The sequence below is a fragment of the Callospermophilus lateralis genome, chromosome 19 (assembly GCF_048772815.1).
Source record: "Callospermophilus lateralis isolate mCalLat2 chromosome 19, mCalLat2.hap1, whole genome shotgun sequence".
Classification (NCBI taxonomy): Eukaryota; Metazoa; Chordata; class Mammalia; order Rodentia; family Sciuridae; genus Callospermophilus; species Callospermophilus lateralis.
The window spans coordinates 14,114,709-14,136,831 of record NC_135323.1 but is presented as its reverse complement, the minus strand read 5'-3'; the positions used below and the strand labels follow the sequence as shown (position 1 = coordinate 14,136,831).

Genomic DNA, 22,123 nt, shown 5'->3' with positions numbered 1-22,123 from the left:
ACTCCTGTGCCTCTGCGGGGCTCGCTATGTGTGCCCGGGTCACCTCCCCGAGACCATCCCCGCCCCCTCTCCCGACACCTCCTACCCTGCATTCCCTGCTTGGCTTTTCTCCTTGGCCCTGATGGCTTCCTAATGTTCCATATTTTTAAAATTTATTCACTTTATTTTTCCTCCATATACACATGCTAGGGTGTGAGCTCTATGAGGATATATATTTTGGGTCCTTGGCACTACCATGTCCCCAGCACTTAGAACAGCACCTGCCATAATGGGAGAGTTCAATAAATATTTGTCAGGTCCAATGAAGAGGGGTTGATATCTGCTCATCGTTCTCTATCTGAAATGCATTGTGCGGAGACATTCTGTGCGTAGCAATTGATGTCTGTCATTCTGGGTACAAAATGTGGACATGGTTTTGTTTTTATAGAATCACACCAAACCCGGGAAGGTTCCCCATCTCTAGGACCTGTAGAAACTTCATTCCATCTTTAGAGCATCATCTCCCTTATCCCTAGAACTGAGCCCACATCCCCCATGGAAGAGGAGCCCTGGGCGTCCTGTAGGCGAGGGTTGAGCCCTTTCTGTAATCACGCCCACCCCCCCCCCCGCCCCGGGGGCTCTGTCTTCCTGCTGGCGGGGTCAGAGTGGCCTATTTCCAGGTGAGCAGCTCCTCTCCTCAGCAGGCTTGGCCACTGTGTCCTCTACTAAGTCCCGGGTGACACTCTTATCTCTGAATTTCCAGCCATATCTAGATTTACAGTCTCCGCTCTGGGGTGGATGGATGAATTGGCTGTTCTTCAAGCAATCGGATCTCAGTGTCGCCACTGTCCACTGACACTCCACGGCAGGAGCACGGCAGAGGCCAGAGCCTGCCAATTGTGACCACAACAATGACGATGTCAGTAACAGTAACAGCCGTTCACCGATTCACTCAACAAGCGTCTGTCCGCCGCCTGTAACTTGGTAAGTAACGGGAATGACCTGGAACTTAGAAAGTGATGGATACCATGAAGGAAATTTGGAAAGAGGACAGGGAGTCCCTGTGAGCTGGGACAAAAGGCTACACTGTCCCCCACTAAATTCAGGGCCCGTCTAAGCCACACCCAGCAGCCAATGCAAGTTTTGTTTCTGGCGCCCACATGGACTCTGACCCCGGGGGTCCGTGGGCAAGGCCTCTCAGCAGGGGCTGCGGGGTAGGGGGTCCCTGTGACTCAACAATGGGCCGTTCTTCTCCAGGGTTACCCTGGGCCTCTAGAACCCCAGAGCTTAGAACCTGCTGCGGAGGCTGCCCTGGCCCCACTGTGCTCAGGGAGGCCTGCGTTCCTGCCCCTGGACTTCCTGCTCCGAACTCGCCAGGAGCCTGCTCTGAAGGCCACCACCTCCCAGAGGACCATGGGGTTTGCAGCCCCAGCTCAGCTTGGCCCCAGCAGCCCTGAGAGAATCGCAGCTTCCCTCAGGTATGGGCAACGGTGGTGAAAATGGCAAACGGGAGGCTGGGCCTCCCACGGCAGCCTCCCCTCTGCCAAGGTCATCAATTCAAGATGGCTACACAGTCGGGTCAATTAGGGGGCTTAAAAAAAAAAAAGACACCCAGACAAACCCCACCCCAGACCTGTTAAACTAGAAGCTGCTGGTTTGGGGTAAAACTCTCCAAGAGATTCTAAGGTGCAGTCCTAGGTGAGAACCAAGGAAATGGGTCATGGGGTGGGTTGCAAGAATTAAATTAAGTCATTCATTCATTCATTCATTCATTCAAAAAATGTCCATTGAGCTTTCAAGTCAGCTTCAGGAACTCAGCTAGGAGATATAGGAGCAACTATGAATAATTGCATTTAAGTTAAATTAAAAAAAAATAAGGTGAACTCAGACAATAACACAAAACAGGAAGCGATCACTTGTGATACAGCAGAACATGCTAGAAGCAGGGGTGGGTAAGACCCAGTGGCCAGGAGGACCTCTCCAATGAGCTGGTATTTCAGCTGGCACCTGAAGGACCAGGAAAGGCTAAAGATGTGGAATAAGGATGTTGTAGACAGAGGGCAGGGAGGGGAGGAGACCGGGTGCCTTCCGCAGCCAGTGAGGGGATAGTGCTGAGCCACATAAGGTCACATGGGGACAGAGCCCTGTGGGCCTGACAGGCCGCAAGGCAGGGCTTGGGTGGTGTGTGATGGCAAGCCCTGCAGCCTGCTAATGAGCACAGAACTGATCTAATTTGTTTAAAGTGGAAATCTCCAACAGGACAGGACTTGATGGTGGCCGGGGACGCGGGGGTCTCTGTGGAGTGCCAAGGGACAGGATGGAGTTTGTGCTCGGCACCCCGTCTGCCTGGTAACTGGCCACTTGATGAGCAATTCTCATTAATAGTGGTGCACGCCTGTCATCCCAGTGGCTGGGGAGGCTGAGGCAGGAGGATCGAGAGTTCGAAGCTAGCCTCAGCAACAGTGAGGCGCTAAGCAGCTCAATGAGACCCTGTCTCTAAATAAAATACAAAATAGGACTGGGGACGTGACTCAGTGGTCGAGTGTCCCTAAGTTCAACCCCTAGTAGCCTGCCCCCCCAAATAGTCTCCCCTCATGCCAATTCCCCTATTGGTAGGTGACACTGGAGCCGAGTTTGGGGTTTGTACAGCTAGGCAGTGCCTAGGGAGAGGGGGTCACAGAGGGGCCATGGGGATGCCAGGCTGAGGAGCAGGTGCAGGAGAATAGGGTCCACAGCCCTGAGAACAAAGGGACAGGCACAGAGGTGACAGAGGGCACACTGGAGGACCAAACCGGAATAGGGTCCAGGGTGTGAGGGATCTCTGAGATGATACGGAGCCAAGCCTGGGCTTGGGAGGGTCTCGAGAGGGAGAGCAAGAGGGGCGAGGAGAGAGGAAGTGAAGGAGTCCCCCTGTCCCACTCCTGGGAATGCAAAAGGTCCCGTCTTTGCTTCAGTCAGAGGCACCTTGTGCACGACGCTTTCCGTGGTCCCCACGTTGAAAATGTCAGGGTCCCCTTTCCCCACAGCTTAACACAGTCCCTTACCTACAGCCCTCCGCCCTTACCAGGGTCCGATACACCGTCTCTCTACCCGCTCATCTCCCGCACCGCGGACCAGGGCTGGAAGGTCTGTTTGGCTCACTGTGGTGTGTTCACGATCTCCAAGACATTTGGTGAAGCAACAAACAAATGATGAGCGCGTGAGGCAGAGGGAGGTGCCCAAGGTAGCAGCAAACCTGGCACCTTCCCCGGGAAGGGGCAGATCCCCAGGGAACTGTCAGCAGCCCTCGAGGGGAGAGCGTGAGGGTGAGCCTCCCCCTGCTCATGCTCAGATGCTCAGCCACCCCCGGAGCTGAGCTGGCTCTCAGCCCCCCTCAGGTCACCAACTCAAGCTCCTCCTTCCTCCAGGGAGTGTCCTTCAGACCCCTCAGACCCTTCTCACACCCTCTTGGCTCTTTTCCAAATCTGGCCCCCTCCAGCCGGGCCAGGCTTCTGGGTACCGAGGGGGTATGAAGGGGGAGGGTCAGTGTCAGGCCTGGGAGAGTTCCAGGTGGTTTACTCAACTAAGGAAGCATCATTCCATTTTCTGCAGAATGGAAAGAGAACACCGACACTCTGGTGCCTCGGTGGGCTCCTGCCTCCGTGGAGGCAAAGACGGGGGAGAGCGCTTCTCCAGCAAGCGACAGGCTCAAAGAACAAACAAGCTAGGAAGTAAATTAGTTCTAAAACCAAAGACCTGCCAGGGACGATGAGTGGCATGCCACCTGGTGGGTCCTGGGGCATTGCAGATCACGGGTGACCCTCCAACCTGGTCCAGCAGTACTGAGCCTTTTGGCTGAGACCTGGGACTTGAATCCTGGGCACCACTCATCATTCCAGAAAACCAGGCTGCCCACCTGCCCTCGTCTTGGCTCTCAGTCTTGGTTGATTTCCTTGGATCCTGTGGCTGGCAAACTAAAGCATGGTGCCACAGAACTACCCAGAAGAGGCGTTAGAGAGGTAATCATCGGTGATAGACATGGATCTCATTTGGATCCAAATTCAAACAAAATTTTATAAAGCCATCAGGGTAATTTGCACGCTGACGGGATAGTTGATGATTTGAAGATGTGATATTTTGTTAAGTACCATCATGGTATCCTGGTCATGTGATCTTTAAAAGAAAAAAAAAACCTTATCATGTAGGGATTCTTAGTGAAATATTTATGGGTGAAATGTACAGCACCTGAGACTGGTTTCCAAATAATCTAGGGCAGTGTTGATGGGGCTATAAATGATAAGATGGATTGATACAGTAGCTGAAGTCGAAGGATGGATACCTTGGGGACAGAGCATACCATTCTCTCTATTTTTGTGTGGGTTCCAAATCTCCCAAGTAAAAAGCTAAAACAAAATGGCAAACAGAATCATCTTGGGAAACTTTGAAATGTCTAGGTATTTGAGGTCTTACCCTGAGCAATTCTGAATGCAGTTGGTCTTGGGTGAGATGAGGCAGCTAAAATCCCTCAGGGGATTTTAATATATTACCAGAGTTAAAAAGAGAGAATTAAGCACCAAAAATATGTGTAGTCTGATTCCATTTATGCCTAAAAAATGTGCATTCAAAGTGTGTCCATATAGGTATTTTCAATGTTTGTCAAGATTCACTCCAAGTTACTAACAGCTTTCCCAGTGATAGAATTATGAAAGAGATATTTTTTTGGGGGGGTCCTAGGAATTGTATTCAGGGGCACTCAACCACTGCACCACGTCCCCAGCCCTATTTTTGCATTTTGTTTAGAAACAGGGTCTCATTGAGTTGCTTAGCACCTCGCTTTCTCTGAGGCTGGCTTTGAACCTGCGATCCTCCTGCCTCAGCCTCCCGAGCTGCTGGCATTACAGGTGTGCACCCCTGTGCCTGACGTGGAAGAGATTTTTATTTTCTACTTGACATATTATTGTGTTGTTTGGAACATTTACAAGTGTGAACTTTGAAAACAAAATATTTACACTTGAGAATATTTCAAAAACCAGATGGAGGTTTCCTGCAAGGTAAACGGTCACAGGGGCATTCAAGCAGGAGCCGGAAGAGCAGGATGCGTGGGGCGTGGTTGGCAGAGTGGACGCTGGGAGGCGGTTTGGGGATTGAGCCAGTCGTCTCTGAGGTCCTGGGGCTCTGGAATGGGCACCATCTCTGCAAAGTTTTCACCTGGTGGCCGGGAGGCTTGTGGGTTCCAGTGGCTGCTCTGACTGGCGCCCAGCGGCTCTGAGCTTCCCCATACTGTCCCCTACCCTGGGACTGGAGTTGTCCTAATACCTGGCCTTTGTCCAGGGCTGCTGCCAAGCTGTGGCGTTGCTGGAAGGCAGGTGCCTGCTCAGTGCCCATTTCCCCTGGGCAGAGGAGGCGGGCAGGCAGTGGGGACTGGTGTGGGGCCGGCCTCCTGTGTGGACAAGGGCTCTCTCCCTCTCTCCCTGCAGGACGGCCGTGGGGCTCCTCTACCTGCTGCTGCTGGCCTCTTGTGCATCCCCTGGCCACAGCCTGTCAGAGGAGTACACCAGCGTCTCCAGGTTCAACTTCTCCCCACCCCTGCGCATCCCAGAGGAGCACAACCTGCTGGTCCTGAGCACCATCAGCCTGCCCGTGGTGCTGAACCAGACCCGCTTCCTCTTGGTGCTTTTCTGTGAGTCCCCCCCTCCAGGGTGATGGGAGATGAGTGGGTGGTGCCTGCCTGCCTGCTTCTGGGCGTGGGCAAGGGGGCAGAGTTTTATATACCACAAAATGCCTAAGGACACGTAATCAATGTCTTCAAAAAGTTAACCTAGGTGTCATCATGCCCAGTTTCCAGATGTGGACACTGAGGTCCAGGCGGATTAAGCAAATCACCAGATACCATGCTGACACTTCAGTCTGGGTTTATATGGGACTCCCGTGTCCCACCCACGGCAAGGAGCCAGGTTTTGCCTGCAGATGCCTTTACTGTCCTGAGCCTCAGTTTCCTCCTCTGTGAAGTTGGCATGAATGTCATGACCACGCTGGATGATTGGGAAGAGTGCATCAGAAGGGTTAAATTCCAGAGCCCATCCAGAGAGAACCAACCACTGTGGTTGTGCCCAGGCTCTGGAGAAAGGGTTCCCAGGCCTTCACCTCTGCCGTCCGAGCTGGGCACACACGTCTCTGCTCTTTGGACCTTTTTTTTTCCCCTCAGCAGACATTTCGGGGGACAGAATGGGCACCGGGCTGCACCTGGGGACAGAGCGTGAGGGATTGTCATAATAGTTTTCACAGCGTGAGGGGTCACTGCGTGCAGCCCTGTCCCAAGCCTCTCATGAAATGTGAAGTCATTTGATGCTTGCAGTCCAGGGTCGGGGCACTATTCCTCCTTTTTTTAAAAAAATATTTTTTATTAGTTCTAATTAGTTATACAGGACAGTAGAAAGCTCTTCAATTCATTGTACACAAATGGAGCAGAATTTTTCACTTCCCTGGTTGTACATGAAGCAGTCACACCATCCATTCAATCATACATGTAATGATGTCCGTCTCATTCCACCATCTTTCCTACCCCTAGGCCCCCTCTCCTCTTCTCTCCTTTGCCCCATCCAAAGTTCCTCCACCCATCCCATGCCCCTCCCATTAGGGACTAGCATCCACTTTTCAGAGAAAACTTTCAGCCCCTGTATTTTGGGGGGGATTGGCTTATGTTATGATAAGATCATGATATTCTCTAACTCCATCCATTTACCTGCAAATGCCATGATTTTATTCTCTTTTAATACTCAGTAATATTCCATTGTGTATATATGCCACAGTTTCTTTATCCACTCATCTATTGAAGGGCATCTAGGTTGCTTCCACAGTTTAGCAATTGTGAATTGTGCTACTATAAACATTGAAGTGGATGTGCCACTGAACATCAAGGTGCCTATAGGATTCACCTATTTTTTTTTTTTTTTTATAGCTGAGGACAGACGCTCAGAGAGGCCAAGTGATTTACCCAAGGTCACACAGTTCAAATGGGGACTGTAGAATCCATGGTATACCATTTTCCGCATGGAAAGATCTGGAGAATGCAGAAAGGAGGTGTGAACACAGAGTCAGACTCTGTCCTGCCTTCAGCTGCTTCTGGAAATGGCTGGCTCCGTGTCAGCCCTCAGGGTGTGCTCCCAGGGCTTGCCAGGCCTGACCAGCACCCAGGCTCCCTAGATGAGCAGGACCTGGCTGCGACACGGGGCACCTAACAACCTCTGACTCCCGGGTTTCCTGAGGCTGGATTGAGAGAATGTGCTGGCACAGGGATAGGGAGCTTGAGATGCTGGCATCTGTTGTCACGACCACTGTAGTTTCCCCGTCTGGACAACAAGGTTAGCCACTCCTCCTCTGCAGGTAGCTGTGGTGCCAAAGTGGGTGAGTCTGCCGTCACTCGTCCCGAGTGGCATTCAAAGCAGGAGCAGTGATTGATTGTGCTGTTCTTCACCCTGACACTCAGGCCTGCTCAGTGCCAGGCTGGGGATGGTCTTTGTAAAGGCCCCAGAGATAAAAGGTCTTGGTTTCTGCTGTCAAGGACTTTCCTATTTAAGCCAGGAATGTTGCAAGGCACAGACTTTTTAATGCACGTCATTAACTAGTCCAAACCGTACCCTTTCGTGCCCCAGGGTGGAGAAGCACTGGTTAGGCTTGTGGTCAGGTGGCCTCCCAGCCTCAGCAGCTGAGCAGCCTTCTCTGGCTTGGATCCTGCTCCCTGTTGTGCAGAGGATTCCTGAGCTAAAGCAAAGGCATCTTGAAACTTGGGGTTTGCTTTGACGTGAGAGAAATCCTGTTTGGCTTCCCAGTGAGGCCCCAGGACAGTCTTTGGTGGTAACAGTGAGCAGGCCTCACACGGTCACCCACATAGCCCTTGAGTTTATGATCCCTGTTAGAAATTCTGGTCTTCCAAAGCTCCTTCCTCTTTCCTTGTCTCTTATTTGATGCATTGTCTCTGAGCGATGTCACTCCTAGGAGGAGTAGGGGGATGTGACAGTAGCAATAGCTCAGTTTTCTTGAGTCCCAGGTCTTCCCCAGCAGCCACTTCAAGGCAACACGAATCCTGTTCTCTTTGTGTTCTTAAGACTGACAGTTCTCGGAAGGAATGTTTGATGGACTCATGTTTGCCTCCACCCAATAGGGAGCATGTGCTTTGTAACAATCCCTTCAAATAGTTCTAAGCCTTGGACATCCCTCCACCTCAGGCTGTTAATGGTTGTCTTCAACATAAGAGCAAGATGCATGATTTTACTTCAAGCCTGAGCAAAACCTGGAAGGAGAGGTTCAGTCTGGGCCTCTGTCTTTACACAGGAGGGCAGGCACTTCCCCTTTATCTGATGGCTCCTCCATCCAGTTCTGCCCATCCCTCATCCACACCAGGACTTGGGCCATAGCTCTTGTTGCTTCCGAGAAGAGTCAAGAACCCTGCAGCTCCAATATGCATGCTGTGGAATTGTGAGTTGTTTGCACAGCTAAAATATACAAACCATCTTCTCCTTTTGGCTGGGGCCCTAATCTCTGAGTTCTGAACCCTCAACGTGAGCGTGAGCGTAGACAGGTGTAGAGCCAGCCCAGCATGCACCACGACACACATTTACCCTTTGAAAAATGGAGCCGCAGGTGGTCAGGCTTGGGGAACCTGTTCTGTCCCCAGAAGAATGCACACTCTCTCTGTCCAGTGCTGCTTTTATTTTAATCGGGGCAATATGCCTCGTTCTTGGTTCTTTGGGTCTTTTAACTCAGGGACCCACAGTGATCCTGGGGTTACAGAGCAGCCAGTCAATTTTGCGTTCTTTAACTGCACTGGATCACAACCAATTTGAATGATTTCGATACTTCCCCTCAGAGGGCACTTCTCAGCAGGGCTCCACACCGGCAGAGAGGTCTGGTTATCCAAGAGACACTCAATCACCCTCATTACATCTGAATCATTGATTCCTGCCAATACTCAATTTAGTTCAAAGTGAGTTCTCCAAAACTGGCTGGCCTTCTAAAGTGACCTTTGGAAAAATTAATCCCTCAGGGGAAAGCATTCTAAAAGCCTTTCCCCCATGGTTAAATCGGCTCTTTAGACATCGGCCTCAGGGACTTCCCTAACATCACACCCTTAACTGAAGTCCAGCTTCTCTCTTCTCATCTCTGAGGACCAGTCCAAGGAGTGTGGGAGACCTCAGCGCCTTGGATTTGATCCCAGCCACCTGTCTCTTCCCACATCCTACGTCCCCCCAACAGGACGGCAATACAATCCATGTCAGAGTCAAAAACCTCAAAGTCATTCTCGATTCCCCTCTATTCTCCCATCCAACCCACCAGCATGCCCTGTGTCCTGCGGTGTCCCCCACGGTCTCCAGTTCTCCCTCTGCCTCTGTCCCACCCTCTTCACTCCCTGTAGGAACCTCCTCCGGGTCTCTGCCTCTTTGAGGCTGTCCCTAACCACAGGCCGCAGTCCCAAGAGTTCTTTCTAAATGCAAATCTGATTGAGTCACTCTCTGATTATAACCCGAAATGGATTTCCAAAACACCAGACTTCTGAACTTGGCCACAAAGTCCTCCATGGGGTGCAGCCCAGACCTGCTGCCCCTTGCCCCTGAATACTGTTCTTCACCCTGAGTTACCCGTGGTCGGCAGAATGTTCGCCCTGGCCAGGCCTTCTGGCCTCTGCGTTCACAGTCCTCCCGCCTCTAGCTCCATCCTGAACTTCCTTACCAGGACTGTGAGACCCAGCTCCTGGACAAGAGGCTATTTTCACATCTGCTCCATCGTAGACGTGAGGAGGTCTCCCCATTTGATCACGCAAGGGACTTGCCCTGTGCCTCCTCCTTTGATCCTGCGCACTATGCAGGGTCAAAGCTGCTTTTCAACTTGGCGCTCCCAGGAGCTACCATCTGACCCTGTGTTGGGACATGGCAGGTCTCCACAGGTGTTGAGTGAATGAATAAATGAATAACTGGATGCATAAGATGTTGTATCCTTTGGCCCAGACTTTTCCTCCATGAAAGTTCCCTTGAATGAGTTCAGAGAAAAGGAAAGGCCCCCTGTACTGGGAGTGGCTCAGAGAAGCCTTAGCAGTGGACACCGGGTCACTAAGGTCGTTCACTCCTTGCCCCTAGGGCAGAGGGGGCAAGAGTCTGTCCTGGGAATGCACGGGATGGTGACGGTGGCCAGGATGACGAATGTGAAGACGGTGGTGACAGTTCAGTAATGCTGATAGACATGGCAGTGACAATGATGATAATGACGACGTGTAGGGGTGACAGTGACATCTCTTTATCAAGCACCTGTGCTCGGGCACTGCACTTGGCACCAGAGTCCCCATCTTACACATGAGACAAAGAAGTCTCACCAAGGTCCGACCATTTATTTGCTCAAAGTCCTACAACTGGCAGACGGGGAAGCTGGGGCTTCAGGCAGGTCTGATACCCAGACTGGTGGCCGCCCATCCCGCAGCACGGTGCTGACCCTGGGAACACTCAGTACTTATTTACTCATTCATTACTGTCTCGAGGGGGCAAAATTGCGACGTACGCAGTCGAGGGGAGAAATAAAGAATGTCCACACACTTCTGCCCCTTTCAATGCTTTATTCACTCAGATTACTCAATACAGTTCCACTCTATAGGTTCTTAATCAAGAAAACGACAATCCTTAATGCTAGGCACTGCAGTAGACATGATCAATCCACAGCAAACAATTCTAGATCAATTCTAAGCACTGCAAACACCTAATCATGACAGGCTAACGACAGACATTCCCTCTGCAGGCTAAGTTCAAAGGTCTGAAGTCTTAGGCTTTGAGTCCAGCAGATACACACTCACTTAGACCGCGGTGACCAGGTCCTCACAACGGCTGATGCTTATTGAGATTCTGGGGCCAGATTGGCACCAAAGCTTTGCCCCTAGAGCAGATGCAGGGTCTGTTAGGATCCCCAGGACCTGAGGGAGGTGGCTCTGTGGGGAGCTCAGCCTGCGTCACTGGGGCCTGCGTCACTGCTCCGCCCCAGAGACTCCCCTGAACTGTCCCCTCGCCCTGACCAACTGGCACTTCCAGGGGGCCAGGGCAGGAAGTAGGCAGAGACACGGGAGGGATGGGCATCCGTTTCACCTTTAAGAATCTGGAATTCAAGATTCCAGAGCCCCAGAGGTGAAACCAGCGGGCAAACTCTAAAAGAGGGACGCTAGGAAGCAGGACCACAAATCATAGAACGGGCTTGTCGCTGCAGGATCTCTCCGCTCCCGTGGGCCCTCCTGGAGCAGGGGAACTGGGAGCTGCACCTCATCCTTCTGTTCTAAGGAAAATGGACATTTTTTTTTACAAAGTGCCTGATTTGATAGTTGGAGCACGGCTCTAGGAGTGCGTCAGCCTAACCGCTTACTAGTTGTGAGATCTGGCCCTTCCATTTCCTTGCCTGTGACGATAGGTCACTCTCAGGGTTGTCTGCAGATTAACTAAGACAACAAGTGCATGGAATGCTTAGCAAAGTCTTGCCATATTAGTGGACAATGAATGTTATTGTTCTTATTTTTATTATCATCATCACCACCACCATCACCATCACCATCACCACCACCACCAGCACCACCATCACCATTACCACCACCATCACCACCATCACCATCACCACCACCACCACCACCACCAGCACCATCACCACCACCACCATCACCACCACCAGCACCAGCACCACCACCATCACCATCACCACCATCACCATTACCACCACCACCACCACCATCACCACCACCACCAGCACCACCACCACCACCATCACCATTACCATCACCACCATAAGCATTACTACCACCACCATCACCACCACCACCACCACCACCACCACCATCACCATCACCACCACCACCACCACCACCATCACCACCACCACCATCACCATCACCACCACCACCACCATCACCACCACCAACACCAACACCAACACCACTATTATCACCGTCACATTACCATCACCAGCATCATTACACCATCATTATCACCATCATCACCATCACCCCACCATCTTATCACCATCACCATCACCACCACCATTACCATCACCATCACCACCACTATCATCACCACCATCACCATTGCCACCACCATGTACCATGTACCATGTACCATCAACACCACCATCACCATCACCATCACCACTACCGTCACCAGCATCACCACCACCACCATCACCATCATTATCACCATCATCACCATCACCCCACCACTCACCATCATCATCACCACCATCACTATCTCTACCACCATCACCATTATCACTATGATCACCATCCCATTTTCAATTGCTTAGATCAACACCTGAGAGTCATCCTTGATTCCTCTTTTGCTCACATTCCACATCCAATCGAGTAACAAATCCATACAATACCTCCAAAATCTCTCTACACTTAGATCACTTTCACCCTCCCCTAAACCAAGCTATCGCCATCTCTCACCCAGATGAGTATAGTGGCATCTAAGTGGTTTCTCCGGATCCACTTTTTTTCCCCTTTTGATCTAATTTTTTGCATGACATTGTGAGACCTCAGTTAAAAAATAACTCAGGTTGCATCTAACTCTGCTGCGAACCCTGGAATTATTCCACATTCCTTAGAGGAAAGGTCGAAGCATCATTCCTATCCACCCCTTCCCCGGCTCACTCTGTTCCAGACCCTGTGTACCTCTTGTCATTCCTCAAACATGCCAGACACGATGCCCCCGTGCCTTTGCCCAAGGTACTCTTCTTCCAGATATCCATGTGGCTATCATCTTTGGCCTTTATTAAAATATTGCTTCTCAGCCATCCTTCTTCAGTTTTTCTACTTAAACTCATAATTTCCCTGACACTCCCAATCTCCAAATTTGCTTCTTATTTCCCTATCATATTTATCATCTCATACAGAACATATTTTATTTTATTTCTTTATTTTCTACCTTCTTCAATTCCTATAATGGCACCTGACACATGGCATTTCCTAAAAAGAACTTGTTGAACGAATGACTGGCTGAATGAATGGATGGAATGAATCCTGTGAGCATTACTGTTCGGTCCCATCCTGTTAGCTCTTAGATGGTGGAGTTCCAGTTGTGATAATTTCTCTTGGCTTCATTGAACTGTGAGTGGATTCTCTAAAAGCTTCACATTTTGGACAACTGATGGATTTTCCAAATCCATCGTGATGGATGATGGGGTGATGGATGGGGTGTCCAGGCCACGGTGGTGATAAAGCTGGCAGAGGCCAGCATCCATCTACAAGAGAGGCAAACCCCCTCTGCCCCTGGTCATTGATTGGGGGTTTAATGAAAGTGAGAGTTCATTTCCGGGCTCCACTACAGGAGTAGGTGTGCTATTGGAAATGGGGTGAGCGCCAGCTGTCCCCGGGCCCAGCTTCTGACTATGTTTTACGAAAGACCTCGCTGTTGGACTTGGGCTTTCCCCAGCAGAGAGATGGCCTGCACTTTCTCCACGTGCTCTAGATGGATGGAGGGTTGGGAAGAGAGTGTTCTGGCTTGGAAGGGAATCAGTGGCCCTCTGCCCTGGCCTGGCCCACCTGCCTTACTCAGACCTGGGGAGGTGAGGGACTGTCACTATGCCATCATGAGGAAGAAAGGCAGACTGGGGTGCCACTTAGTGTCCTCCCATGTAGGCCAGAGAGGCTTCTCCCAAGGTCAAGGTCCCATGCCACTCTGAGAGTCTGTTTTCAGAAAAGGGCTCCCAGCACTGCCCAGCTCTGTGATCTGCCAAGGAATCCAGAGCATGATACACCCTACCTTCACCTGCACCCCAACACACCCTGTCCCCGGGGGGCTGTGTCTACCTGAGGTTTTCCTGCCGCATTACATGAGGCTACAGGGCATGGGAGGGATTCACTGCTACCTCTAGAACATTCCACCAGGGGGCGCTCACGAGGTCTCCCTTTTCTCTCGCTCCTTCTTTCTGCCTCCAAATTTCTGACCGCAGGAATTTTACAACTGTAATAACTGTAGTAATAATGCGCTATGAACTTACCTTGGGCCAGGTAAGTTCACCTGCGTAGTGGAGGTCAGAGAACAGGAACTCTGCCACCAGACCAGTGGGGTCGTGGGGTCATGACGATGATGATGATGATATTAATAATAATAATAATAATAATAATAATAATAATAATATGGACCACACAGGTTTATTGGGAGGAATAAATGGCTTAACACATGTAAAGTTCTAGCCTATAATAAGCACTACCACAGGTTGCTTGTTAAATCTCACTGGACTCTCACAAGGCCATGAGGTAGCGTCTATTATTTTTCCCATCTTACACGAAGGTGGAACTTAGAGTAAGCTGCCTGAAGTTGTATTTCTCGTGTTACCGGATCCAAAGAACCCTGAGGCACCCCTCCCAAGTAGTCCCATTTCATAACCCATCGTGTCCACATCCTGGCACATTTCGGAAACTTGACTCCTCAGCAGTGACCCCCAGGAGCTAATAGCCTTGGGAGGTGGGGTGGGGTACTGAGGCTGTCACCAGCTCTGTCTTCCTGTTGGCCGTTTCAGACAACCCATCCTCAAAGCAATCCAGGAACCTGGCTGAGGAGCTGGGAGAAGCTGTGGAGATCATGGGCAAGGGCAAGAATGGTCTTGGCTTTGGCAAAGTAGACATCACGGTGGAGAAGGAGCTTCAACAGGAGTTTGGCGTGAAGAAGGCCCCGGAGTTGAAGCTATTCTTTGAGGGCAATAGGTCCGAGCCCATCAGCTGCAAAGGTAACGTGTTCAAGGGTCAAGTCGACTGTGTGCTCTCACGAAAAGCCTCCTTGGCGACCGAGGCTGTGGGTGGGAGGCGCTCGCTGATCCACATGGTCTCTCAGGGACCCAGTGTGGCGGTGGGCAAAGGTGCGACTTAAGCAGTCCAGGGGGAGAAATAAAGAATGTCCACGTGATTCTGCCCTTTTTAATGCTTTATTCACTCAGATCACTCAATACAACCTTGTAGGTTCTTAATCATGACAATCCTTAATGGTGGGCATTGTGATAGACATAATCAATTTACAGCAAACACACTTAATCATGACAGGCTCATGACAGACATCCCCCTGCATGCGAAGCTCCAGTGCCAGTCTAAAGTCTCTAGCCTTGGGCTCTACGTCCAGCAGACACACACTCAGAGGCGGCCATCAGGTCAGGGACGGAGGCAGGCTTCTCCTGGGGTGGAGCTGACGGCCGGTTGAGCAGAGGGTCCTAGGGAGAAGTTGCAGATCTCACCAGGGTCAAAGATGCGGCTGTAGAGTTTGAGAGCCGCGAGGATCATACAGAGGATCAGGCAAACGAGGAGAAGAGTTGGGATGTCAGTCCAGGGTCCTCATCAGGCTCCCCGGCATGTGGGCATCAGGGTCGGCTGGCTGAATGTCTGTTCCTTTTCTCCATCATTTATACTAAATTTTGGGGTTTCTGACCGCCCCTTTCAGTCCCTCGCAGCTGCTACCAGATTTCTCAATAACGTCATTGGTCCTGAGGTTAAAGCATCTGCTCTGGTGGTCCCCACCTGATCTTCCCACCTCTTGCCTGTATCAGGGTGGGGGCAACATGACAGAGACTTCACTCGGGGTTGGCCAGGGTTGTGAGAAGTGATTGTTGATGTCAGGCTGTGCCTGATGACCCTGCTGGAGGACTCCGTAGGCGTGCCTGGTGGGACTGCAGGTTCAAACAGGAGTTTTAAAATGGAGTTGCTTAGGCTAAGGTCGAAGGCCATTCTCACACCCAGGGTCTTTCCAACTTGTGACTCCCCCTTCCTTTAGGGTCTTGGCGCCACCTGTTTCCCCCCAAGATCCAGCCAGCAGCTGGGTGAGGAGCCATGGGTGAGGATCAAGGCCTGGAACTGGCAAACGTCCCTTCTATTCAGTTCAGTGACCAGAATTCTGTTCCATGGCCCCCATCAACTACAAGAAAGTCTGAGAAATGTGGCTTAGCCCCTAAAGGACATGCAGTTGTCTCTACCACAGCCTATACCTCAGCGATGGGCCCCGGAAGCCCCAAGGGGTGGAGGGTGGGTATGGGACTAATAAACACCAGGCCACAGATCAAACTCCTACTTATACTTCTGGTCCCCTGTCTTTGACTTTGGAATGATTTTGAAAAGGTCCCAGGCCAGGAAAGCACTCAGTAGCCGAGAGGGAGACTGAGAGATAATGACAGCAAGACAGGTTTGGGATGGAATTCTACGGAACACTTTAACTTACACTCATTCATTTATTCAACGTGCATTTATTGACATGTGTCAAGCCTGACCTTGGCGGTGAGGATTTCTGGAGAATTATGAGTCTTGATGTGGTACATGGTGGATCCTAATTTATATGTATGGATGCGTAAACATCTGTAAAAGGAATGGGTGGATAATGCTACAAAAGCAAGGAGCACGGAGAGCCCAGCACAGCCTCTACTGTGCTAGAGAATGTTCCTTTTATGTATCTGTTGAATGATTGACACTTAGGAAACTGAGCAGGCCGCTTCCAATAAAGAATTGTTGCAAGAATGGGGTGGGGGGTTGGGGAGGGCCACCTTCTTGCCGGGGCTGGAAGGTGCTTTGCAGTTCTCAGGATGGACACAAGGGGGCATGAGAGACACAGGACACTCTCACGGAGGAAGGTGCTGCCCAAAGAGAACCTCAGAGCTGTTTGTTACTTAAGGGCTCCTGATGGGCTGCAGCACCCAGCAGATGTGCAGGAGAGATGAGGAGTCTCTGTCACTTTTCTGTCCCTGCCAGCAGCGTGAGAAGTGACAAAGAGGGATATTTCCTAAGACACTGAGTAAGGACCCTCGATATGGGGACCTGTGACTCCAGTAAGCAGCCCTTGGTGGTGTGTTGGCTTTGGGGTTGGCTGCAAAGACACGAGGAGCCCCCGTTACTTTGCCCAGGTCCACGTCTGCTCCTGAGTGGCTCAGGTTCTGGCATATCCTCCCTCCTGGTAAGGGTGAGCTAACTCCATGGGAGGCCATCAGGTGGCCACGGGACAACTCCCAGGCTGTGGGAGCCAGTGCCTGGGGCCTCCTCTGCCATGCACCAAGCCCCATCCTCACCTCCCCAGAAAGCCTGCCCTGACACCCGGGTCAGGATGCTCCACTCCTGTGGTCCTCAACACGTGTGTCCCGCCATCAGAGCCCTGGCACCACAGGGTGGAACCGCCTCTCTGTCTGCTGAGAGCGCCAGGAGGGCAGGGGCCAATCTGACTTCCACTCTGTGTCCTGTGAAGAGGCTTCCTGTGTCGGCAGCACCACTCTCACCCAAGGAATAATCACTTCCTCTTGTCAAAAGTTTCCTCATCTGCAAAATGGGGGTAGCGAAAAATATCTACCTCCCAGGGTTTCTGGGAAAACGAACCAATGCTTGCAAGGCACAGGGCCTGACACCTACCTGCAGCATTACTGGACTCCAGGCACTGCCTAGGCCTTCTCATGTGTCATAGCAACCCAGTGTAGGAGGTGTCTTAGGGATTAAAAAACTAAGGGACAAAAATATATAGTGACTTTTTCAAAGCACACCCACTAATATGCAACAGGGTCAACAAAAGTTTCCTGCAAAGGGTCAGATAGTAAATACTTTAGGCCACATGAGCCCTAAAAATCTCTGTCACAACTCCCTACTCTACTGATACAGAGTGAAAGCAGTCATATGTCAATGAACAGGCATAACTGTGTTCCAATAAAACTTTATTCATAAAGATCAAACAGCGGGCCAGAGTTTGTCCCCAACACAGCTGTAGTTTGTTGAGCCCTGTTCTGTATTGTGCTGTAATAAATGGTGGGCGTGTTTATTACTATTAGTTTATTAGTTTAAACTAATAGTTTCCTTGAAGCAATTAGGTTCTTAATAGATTTTGAGCCTGAATGGAATGGAATCACAAGGGCCCACTGTAGGCAGGCAGGGGTGAGGGGCCAGCCCTCTTTTCTGCTGATTTGTTTACCCCCTCCCCCGACACCATTGTCAATATTATTCCCAAACAAAGAAAGAGGCAACAGGATGGCGGGATGGAGCCTGGGCTGGGACGCAGGATGCCTGAATTTTAGGACAAGCACTGGCTACGGGAACTTGAATAAGTTTGCAGACCTGGGCTTTGCAGTTGCTCATGTTGTTGACTTATTGACTGATGCCTCTTCTGCCTACTTGACAGGACGTCCCTGAGCAGAGAAGGGGACAGTACTTTGCATACTCCTGCAGTGTGACTTTTAGGAAAACCTGACTTCCAGAGGCTGGTGGGATGTAGCCCTTGATGAGGTCAAGGTCGCATTCCCATCCTCCTCGAATCTCCAGGATGGATGGTGGGAAAGGCCTCGGCTTTCTCCTGAGGGCAGCAGACTCACACTGCCCCCAGGGCCTCGGCTAATGACATATTTATAGGCTGCCTGGGAACAGGCAGCTGTGCCAGCCCCTGTCAATCATTGACAAAGTGTTCACACCTCATTTGTCACCATGTCCTCTGGCTCATGGCCAAGCGCCAGGGGAGAGGCACGGTGCCCAACAAGGGCAGTGTCTCAAATGCAGACGCCCAGGAATACGCTATTGGCCAAGTTCACAGCTATTTCAGTCTCAAGGGAACCGGAGGGGAAAAGGGGACCCATCCAACCCAGAGAAGCTGGTCCAAGATCAAGTCCCCTAAGCTGGCTCACCTGATGTTCATTCACTGTAACTGGGAATGATTTCTTGAGCACCTAGGATGTGCCAGACACTCCAGGAGCTACTGGAGCAGCTCCCACTGAACAAGTTAACAGACAACCGTCATCACAGCAATTTCAGAGAGAGACAGACTCCGTGGAAAAGCAGAATGTGTCATAAGACAGAGAGGGACTGGAGAGTCGGGGAGTGGAGAAGACGGAACTGGGACTTGAAGAAGTGGAAGGAGCTGACCTCAGAGAGTAAGGAACCCAAGCCTGGTGGACTGGAGGACCACTGAGTGTTGACAGGGAGAGAGTGGTCCAGGGGCAGATCAGAGCCCCAGGTCCGATGGCCTGAAATCTAAACCCACCTGAAGGGTTTCTGTACACCATATATATATATATATACTTTCAGAATTTCTAAGCCAGTCATTTTCCTGGCACTTTAAATAACATTTGGCTGGACAAATGTCTACAACAGAAGCAGGTTAATTTCTTCTGTGTCCATTTTTATCTTCTCCTGAAAGATAACTAGGGGCACCATGGACACCGAAACTCAGCTTTGGGACTGAATTCTCAGGTCTAACTCTGAGCAAGGCATAACCATGTCCAGAACTCCTGGCCCAAATGCCCTAGAGAAGTCCATTCAGTATGCCCAAGAGTCATGCACAAGAACACATTCAAAATGGCCCTCGGCTGGAAACAGTTCGCAGAGGCCGGCTGAACTGTGAAACACACAGTAGGATACCACACAGCAGCGGGAATGGATCTTCAACTGCATGAACAACAGGAATGAATCTCATAAATGTCACAAAGTCAGACTCAAGAGCACACACCATGTGATTCCATTCACCCAAAGTTCAGGAACAGGCAGACGGATGCCTGCTGCTAGGAGTTAGGATAGCGGTCACCCCTGGGTGGGTAGGGTCGGGTGGCAGCACAGCAGGGGCTTTTGAGAGTCTGGTAACATTCTAGTCCTTGATCAGAGTGATAGTTACATGGCTACGTTTGTTTTGTGAAAATTCATCAAACTATGTTATAATTTTTGCACAATTCTGCATGTAAATATACTTCATTCTAAGGTGTTGTTGTTTTTAAGGGCATGATGCTTTTGGAATGCATAAGCAAAGAAACTGAAGTTAGATCCCTTGGCAGTGGACTTAGCAATTCTGGGTGCATTCATTAAGCCCCATGCAGTAATCTGTCCTGCCACCGGGTCTTTGCACAGGTCCTCTGCTCTCCCTGGAAGCCTTTCTCTCCCTTTCCTGCCTCCTGATTAACTCCTATGCATCTTTCAGTTTCCAGCCCGTGTGTGATTCCTTCCAGTACAGCTTCTGGAACTTTATTGTCTAGGTCAAGTATCTTTGCTATAGGTTTGTAAAAACTGCACACGTGCTTATGTGATTATTTGTTGAATGCCTTCCTTGACAGAATGAGAGCTGCGGAACCATGGGGGGATGTATTTGTTTCTGTCACTATCATGTCCCCAGGACTAAGCATGGCACTTGAGACCATAGCAGGTGCCCCATACACATTTGTCACATGAATAAGTGAAGAAATGAATAAGTGAGTGAATAAATAAAGGTCCGTGGATTTATTTCAAAGCTATTCACAACAACTTCTTCCTCTTACCAACTCATGTACATTGTTCTAGTCTATTCTACATAAGACACTGAGAAAGTAATAACTTACATTGCTCACCATCATGTGAAACTGATATTTCTAGGAAACACATATGCATCTGTACATGGCCTGTGTCCATTCTGGTCCACCGTAGGTCTCTGCAGATGCGGCATATGCGTCTTTAAGTGCTTGGTACCTCCCATATACTGGCTGAGAATTGAAGTCAGGATCCTATGACCTTAGAGGATATTTGGGTCTCAGCTGGGGAACTGGATTCACAGAGAGATAACAGGATATCCCCCAAATCACAAAGCTATCTGGTCTTTTTATTTACATGTTAAAAAAAATAAATTCATTTTTCTGTCACCTTGGAGAGTTTGTGAGAAAAGATTTGAAGCCTTCCTCCTAAGTTTGGTACCCAGCTTAGTTAGTTCACAGGCTATTGGTAAGTGGATCCTTGATTCCCTCATCTGCAAAAAAGGAGACTAAGAGGATCTACCCCCGTATGATTGTTGTAAAGAGTTTGTACAAGCAAAACATTCAGCAAAGGGTCTTGTCCTTGGAAAGAACTCAATAACATTTACCCGCTGTTGTTACTGTTCATACCTTGGAGCCTGGGGGAGCAAGGGAATGAGGGAGCTGATCTTGACCTTCAAGAGTGGGAACCCAAGACAAGGTACTTCTACCCGACACATGAGGAAGCTAGGCCTCCTCCAACTCAGGAGGCTACTTCCGTGGTATCCTTTTCCAGGAGTGGTGGAATCGACAGCCTTGGTAGTTTGGTTGAGAAGACAAATTAGCCAGAAAGCATTTTTGTTCAACACCAGCAGTGATCTGGCAGATTTTGTGACCATCAGACCCTTGGTCATCGTTGGATTTTTCCAGGTACTGGGGTCAAAAGATGGGAGGTGGCTTTTCCACTGGTGGGCTTGGGAGCAGTTGAGTAAGGAGACCCTTCCACTTGGGTTGTTTCAGGCCCAGGTGCCCCATCCCATGAGCTGGCTTTCTGGGGCAGCTCCAGTGTTCAAACAAAAGGAGAAAAAAATGGCAGCTGAAATGTTAGAGGCAGTGTTAGTAAGATGGATAGGAATGGAGAGAAAGAAGAGGAGGTTGACATATTTAACTGGTTTTAGTCATACAACTAGTCTTTGGGGGGACTCCATTTAGAATGTCACAGAGTAAAGGGGTCTCTACTTTCTGCCATGAGAGCTACTGATTTCTATGATTGTGGTAGCACCAGCTGTGTCTGGGGTGTGTTGGTCTCCACCCCATGTTCTGTCCAAGCATCCCCATAAACGAAAACCATTAACACTTCTAAAATATGCACCCTTTTGAAAATGCATCAGCCCTCATCATAAATATAATAAGGGAAGATGTTAGGAAGAGACATAAATAAATTAAAACTGATAACGAGCTATCTCATAATAGCTTTCTATTGATCTTATTATTTGCATATATAAATAATTTTCAACTTATTTTTGCTTTTAGAAAATGAGTTTCTCATGGATCTAACTTAATTACTCTAAATTGATGACTCCCCCTACTCCCAGCCAAGTCACAACTTGGACATCCTATCCACCCACGGGGAGAGTGTGCCTCTTCTCCTTCCCCTTCTTTGTGTCTCTGGTCCCAGGTTTCTTTCAAGCTCAAACATGAAGGCCTGAGTATTGTTACCAAGTTCATATCTGGTGTTACATGTGGTCAAATTAATTGCTGCTTCTGAAAGTAATTCAGGAACAATATTAAATACTTCTCCATCCCTGGGTTTTGACAACCTTTATTTTAGTAATTGGAAAAAGGTGGAGATAATCAGTTCTCTCCACTGACCTCTGAGAGTTTGCCTAACTGAGCTTTAGATCTAGCCTGAGAAGCATTCTGGCTATGACACTTCCCCTAAAGGGGATTCAGATGACCCAGC

The 22,123-nt window shown here is 49.9% G+C and overlaps 2 protein-coding genes across 2 annotated transcripts in view; both read left to right on the top strand.

Moving 5' to 3' along the window:
* Gprc5b (G protein-coupled receptor class C group 5 member B) overlaps positions 1-22,123 on the top strand; it is a 462,197-nt gene that overhangs the window by 28,519 nt on the left and 411,555 nt on the right. The gene's annotated exons all lie outside the window — the stretch shown is intronic.
* The window catches only part of Pdilt (protein disulfide isomerase like, testis expressed), a 36,036-nt gene continuing 14,803 nt past the window's right edge, over positions 891-22,123 (top strand). The window contains exons 1-5 of the mRNA XM_076840918.2: positions 891-902; positions 1,237-1,457; positions 5,436-5,638; positions 14,494-14,700; positions 20,957-21,090. Coding sequence (XP_076697033.2) covers positions 891-902; positions 1,237-1,457; positions 5,436-5,638; positions 14,494-14,700; positions 20,957-21,090 — 777 coding nt within the window. The remainder of the gene's footprint in view (positions 903-1,236; positions 1,458-5,435; positions 5,639-14,493; positions 14,701-20,956; positions 21,091-22,123) is intronic.